Source organism: Protomyctophum parallelum (genome assembly GCF_964188405.1).
Source record: "Protomyctophum parallelum genome assembly, chromosome: 19".
Lineage (NCBI taxonomy): Eukaryota > Metazoa > Chordata > Actinopteri > Myctophiformes > Myctophidae > Protomyctophum > Protomyctophum parallelum.
The window spans coordinates 7,858,833-7,864,493 of NC_139717.1; the positions used below are offsets into that span (position 1 = coordinate 7,858,833).

At 41.8% G+C, this 5,661-nt stretch overlaps 1 protein-coding gene across 1 annotated transcript; it reads left to right on the top strand.

Moving 5' to 3' along the window:
• The first annotated feature begins 264 nt into the window (after positions 1 to 264).
• LOC310876254 (uncharacterized protein) lies at positions 265 to 5,661 on the top strand. The gene is made up of 4 exons (XM_083789739.1): positions 265 to 531; positions 2,604 to 2,727; positions 3,464 to 3,712; positions 4,158 to 5,661. The coding sequence occupies exons 1-4, from the start codon at positions 403 to 405 to the stop codon at positions 5,630 to 5,632; spliced, it is 1,977 nt and encodes a 658-aa protein (XP_083645865.1). The 5' UTR covers positions 265 to 402; the 3' UTR covers positions 5,633 to 5,661.

Here is a 5,661-nt window from a genome sequence, read left to right on the forward strand (position 1 = left end):
AGGATTTAATTACTTATTCTTACACAGAAACATAATGTGTGTCTTATAGCATCATATAGCATCATTTAAATGCTTAATTTGTAGTTTTAATGTGCAAATTAAACTTTTTTTCAATACTCTAGAGGGTACTCTTATTTTGAAGAGATCGTCCACCGGAAGCCTTAAATCTGTTCATTAGATCTGTTCACTAGACGCTGCCCTAGATGAGCTCACTAGACGCTGCCGTGATAGGATAGGTCGTCCTGTTGTAAACAACAGCGTATCTTCTGATTCTGACGTTTCCAACTTGTAATGTAATAATGCTTGCCTTGCACGAAGAAGTTATAGTTGCATCTCCTGCTCCTTATTCTTTGCATAGTAAATCTGCAACGTAGGGGGGGGAAAACTAAACAAAACAAAAAAATGCCAGAAAACGAAGTGTTCTATTCGGAAACTATGTCCATTGTGGAGATTGTTATTGAAGCTTCAGTTGATGTCATCTGCCGAGGAGGCACACAGAAAGACCACAAGGTGCTGCATGATAACTGGAAGGTGAGATTAATAGTTCACTCACTAGCAGAAGTTGTCATAGGAGTCACAAGTGTATAATTATGTGTACGTATTTAATTGTTATGATGAATTGAAAATGGTGGACCCTGATGTCTTGTGCTTGTTTTTCATGATTTCGTCCACAAAGTACCAGGTTTGTTGTATTGACTTGTGCTTTCGTTTGAAATGTACCCATTATATTTCTAATACATACTGTGAAATAAAAAGAATCAATCAATCAGAATGTTGTTTTGTTTTTAGTTGTGTGGTTGATCAATGCATGTATTTTGGGAGTTGGTCACACAATATAGCCGCAATTTGCGGACACGGCCATATTGGATTTATCGGGATGCATTCTGGGTAGGCAATTGTGCAATCTGTTTTGAGTGTCAACTCAAAACCAAAGATGCACATTCTGTATTCCTGAAATAACTGTACACTTACAAACAGGCTGCACAGTATGTGATATAATGGGAACAATATCATTTTGTGAGATAACATGAGTCCTGCTAGCTTGGGTCCAAACTATAGACCACACTTTCAGCACATATCCAAATGCAAAAAAAGTAGATCATGTCGAAGACTTGATTGTATTAAGAACAAAATTAGTCCTTTGTTTTTGGAAATTAAAATGGATCTATTCTAGCCTGGCATGCCGCATGGCCAGACTAATATCACTGCAGTCTGCAGTGATATTAGATATTAGTTTGTTTTGCTCTGGCAGATTTGTCTTGTTTCCAAGCTAGATATATTCATGTTCTTAATCTGTGTCCTCTCTTAATAATAATAATAATAATAATAATAAAACTTTATTTGTATAGCACCTTTCATGACATCAAATGCAGCTCAAAGTGCTTTACAGAACAATGGAGAATAAAATAAAAGCAAAGCATAAAAGAAAAGCAAGGCAACGACATTAAAAAACAAGCAGTAATGCAATACAGTGAGGACATGAATAACAAAAAATATAAGATCACTTAAAGGCAATGTTGTAGAAGTGGGTCTTGAGCTGAGCTTTAAAAATGTCTACAGAGGCTGCCTGACGAAGGTACAGAGGGAGCTTGTTCCATGCCGATGGCCCGTAGAAGCAAAAAGCTGCTTCCCCGTATTTTTTAGTTGCCATTTTTTTAGGCAAAGCGAGCAGGCCAGCAGTGGAAGACCTTAGCGGGCGGTTTGGGACATATTTAGGCAAGCAGTCATGTAGGTAGGAAGGTTAACATCACAGAATAAGAATAATAATAATAATAATACAACTTTATTTTAATAGCACTTTTTTAAACAAAGTGCTTGAACAATCAAAACAGCAATAACAACAGAATAAATCAATAATGAAATGGCAGTAGAAAATGCAAAATAACAAACAAACAAGATATTAATCAAGGAGATACAAAGGCCATTCTATAAAAATGGGTCTTTAGGAGGGATTTCAAACTTGAGTTCAAGGTTGTACTTTATTGTTCCATCTTGTGTACAGGTACATAAGAGTAAAACTTATTTTTGTTGGCTTCCTTACAGACAATGCAGCAGCATATAGATGGCATGGCATAACATTCAAACAACAAAACCCGGCCCCTATTGGTAAACATTGGCACATAGTCACATAGGTTAGGAGTGGACATAGGGGCAAAGCTGTTCCTTGGAGTGTTTGCACCACTCAAACAATCAGACCAGTCTGAAGCGAATGGTGCAACAGCACCCCCTATTGGTACTCTAAACATCGGCACACAGGGACATAGTCACATAGGTTGGGACATAGGGACAAAGCTGTTCCTTGGAGTGGTTGCACCACTCAAAAAATTAAATAGTAACATATGTGCATGTTTTCCCTGTAGTAGCAAACTATGTGAACAGCTTCACAGTAAGTTAGCCTCAGTTCCCCTGGTAGGCGGTTCCAGTGCAAATTCTAAAGGTTAACCACTTCAACTATTGAAAGATACACCTTGATTTATAAGCTCGTAGATCTGCTATTTTCACGGAATGTTCCAATATCTCGAAATATACTCAGAATAGGTAAGCTGGGGTTTGTAACACGAATAAACCAACACACATTTCTTCTTTGCAATTTCCATTCCCAGGCCCAACATGCCAGCATCCTCCACTCGATGGCACACGAGGCGACTCGAAAGATCGACAGCCTCTTTACCCAGCTTTCCTCACCACTGCTCAGGGAGAACGAGGCGCTGCGCACTAGGCTGAAAGGTGAGCCTAGGGGTGGTAGTATAGTAGGGACGATAGTAACTGCATCGAAAAACCGATTTTAACCCATTCTGACCTGAGATCAGATTCATACGAGGTTTCCACTGGACACACACTGGTCTGATTAACCCATTCTGACCTGAGATCAGATTCTAAAAATGTCAGTCGTTCTTCGATTTTTCAAAAATAGCAGACCTACAAGCTCGTATCGCGCCACTCGGTGGCGCGATATGAGCTTGTAGATCTGCTATTTTTCAATAGCTAAAGCATAACATGATGCTGACACCAAAATGAGTGCCCGGTCAGAATGGGTTAATTTCAAGAATCAAAGTATATCCAAATGTAAACGGCAACTGCAAATATTCGGTTTGATTGTATCAATACTATGTACTTGTGCATTGTATTTAGCAATGTTAAGAAGAAAAAAAGAAAAAGAGGGGTTTAATATCGCTGCACTTGGTCTATTGATAAATGTGTGTATTCTCTGTGTTCATGTCAAGGTACGGATTTGTCTATGTGTTCATGTTCAGATATTATCTATTTACCAGATAATCACTGTTTACTTATTTATGTCCATATTCATCCACATGTTTCACAATTTCTTTGCTAGTTTTCCGATTTTAAGTCATTGAATGAATCGTATCGCCATGATGAACCAATATCATCCATGTATCGTATCAACCATGTATTGTTGTGATACGTATTGTATCCATGTTAAAAGGTATCGTTACACCCCTAGGTGTGTCCGAGAAGGTCGAGGTCGCAACGAGGTGGAGAGAAAACGTGCTCAAAGGCTCTCCGGTCCTTTTCGAAGGTACCGGCTTAGTCTATCAGCTGAAGCCACTGGGGAAGCTAGGAGGAAAACCACCGCTGACCAAAGTATCGCCCGCACCCACAGTGGTGCCGACGGTGGCAGTGCTGCGCATAGTCGTACCGACTGCAGCAGCAGCAGGGGCCCCTCTGCCGCTGTGTAATGGAAGTGATACTGGTAAGCTAATCCCACATAACTCAATAATACATTTTAGAACAGTGGTTTTCAACATTTTTCATATCAAGGCCCATTATTTGGGATTTGAGCCACGGACCACCATTTAGTCTAGTCTAATTTTGTAGACTTGTTGTATGTATCCAACCAGCAGTTGTTCCCTATGGAGACACAAAGTGTCTCCTTGGCTCTGGTGACTGATATTGTTCTAAAGTTTTTTTTCAATAACTTGGGGGAAATGAAAATAATCATACCAGTACTAATCCTACTAGTCTGAATTGACCAGGCAGTGTATTTTGCCCAACAGTGGAGCCACTGGCATATATTCAGTTAAGCACGTGGCATCCTCCCATAGAGTGTATCGATCGCTACACCGTAGATGTAACAAATACCTGAAATGTATTTTCATATTTTGGTAATAATTCCTTTTTTCCCCTCTCACCCATAGGCCCCTGTGATATTGGCAACACAAGCATCAGGCCAGAATCTAGTGAAACTGAAGGGCAAACTGCACAGACCACGAGTTCCGCAAAGAAGCCAAAATGTTTTGTATGTGAAGTCTGTGACAGGCGCTTTAGAGGTGAGGGTTATTTGAAGCAGCACATGAGCATTCACAGTGAACAGAAGATGTTTGGCTGCAACCAGTGCCCGAGGCGCTTCAAGAAGATAAACAATTTGGAGCATCACCTGTTGCACCATGAAGAAAAGAAGCTTGAAAAGGAGCCCGTGTCTGTCAAGTGCCCGCTCTGTGAGAAGGTTTTCAAATCTAAAGATCTTTTGAGAAGCCACCAGCTTGTACATACAAATGCGAGACCTTTCAAGTGTGTAACCTGTGGAAAGGGCTTCAAAACGAAACGTTGCTTAAAGAACCACCAGCTTGTTCATTCTGGTGAAAAGCCACATAAATGCATACAGTGCGGAGAGAGTTTCAAATATGCTTTTTCACTAAAGTGCCATAAGACCGTACATACTGGCCAACTTCTGTACAAATGCACAGTGTGCGCTAAGGATTTTGGTTCGAGGAAATCGCTTACGCAACATCAGAAAATCCATTCAGGGGGGTTTACGTGTGAGGTGTGTGGAGCCAGCTTCACACTCGAAAACAACCTAAGGAGGCATATGCGCTTTCACACAGGCGAGAGGCCCTACAAATGCAAGGTTTGTGGCGAGAGTTTCAGGCAAGGCGAAAAGCTGAAATCCCATATGCTTCTCCATGGCGCCGCTAAGCCCTTCATGTGTGATCTATGTGGAAAGACCTTCCTCTACAACTGCGAGTTGAAGAAACATATGACATTACAACATGATCCCGCGATTATCGGACAGGGAAGATCTACATACGCGCAACGGGGGAGACCGCGCGGCCGAGACCGAGGGAACCGCAGAGTGATATATCGTACAGACAGGACGATAGAGGACGTGTCACAGTTCAGTTGTAAAATATGCCGACGGAGCTTCAACACGACTTACATGTTAGAAAGGCACGAGCAGTGGCACCACAACGGGCCGAAGCAGTACACCTGCGGCGAGTGTGGCAAATCTTTCTTCTACAAGAATACCTATGTGTACCACCAAAGAACCCACACCGGGGAGAGGCCCTTTGCGTGCAGCGTGTGCGGGAAGAGCTTCATCATTCACCAGTCTCTGAAGTCCCACATGCTGTTGCACTCTGGAGAGAGACCCCACAAATGTGAGCAGTGTGGCAAGGCGTTCAGGTTCTACACAAACTTCACCAGACACCTACGCATCCACACGGGAGAGAAGCCATATGAGTGCGAGGTGTGTGGGATGAGGTTCAATCAGATGGTTCACGTTAAGTCTCACATGCAGATTCACACCGGGGACAAGCTGTATTCCTGTGACAAATGTGGACAGGGATTTTCAGACTCAAGACAGTTCAAGAAACACAGTTGTAGAAATTATTAGGAAGCCCTTTGGAAAGAAGTTTACAGAAC

Excerpts from the sequence above, each read along its gene's own strand:
- LOC310876254 (XM_083789739.1), top strand. The coding sequence starts at position 403 with ATGCCAGAAAACGAAGTGTTCTATTCGGAAACTATGTCCATTGTGGAG. Across the intron at positions 532-2,603 it reads TGCTGCATGATAACTGGAAG|GCCCAACATGCCAGCATCCT; the intron begins GTGAGATTAATA and ends TTCCATTCCCAG. Across the intron at positions 3,713-4,157 it reads GTGTAATGGAAGTGATACTG|GCCCCTGTGATATTGGCAAC; the intron begins GTAAGCTAATCC and ends TCTCACCCATAG.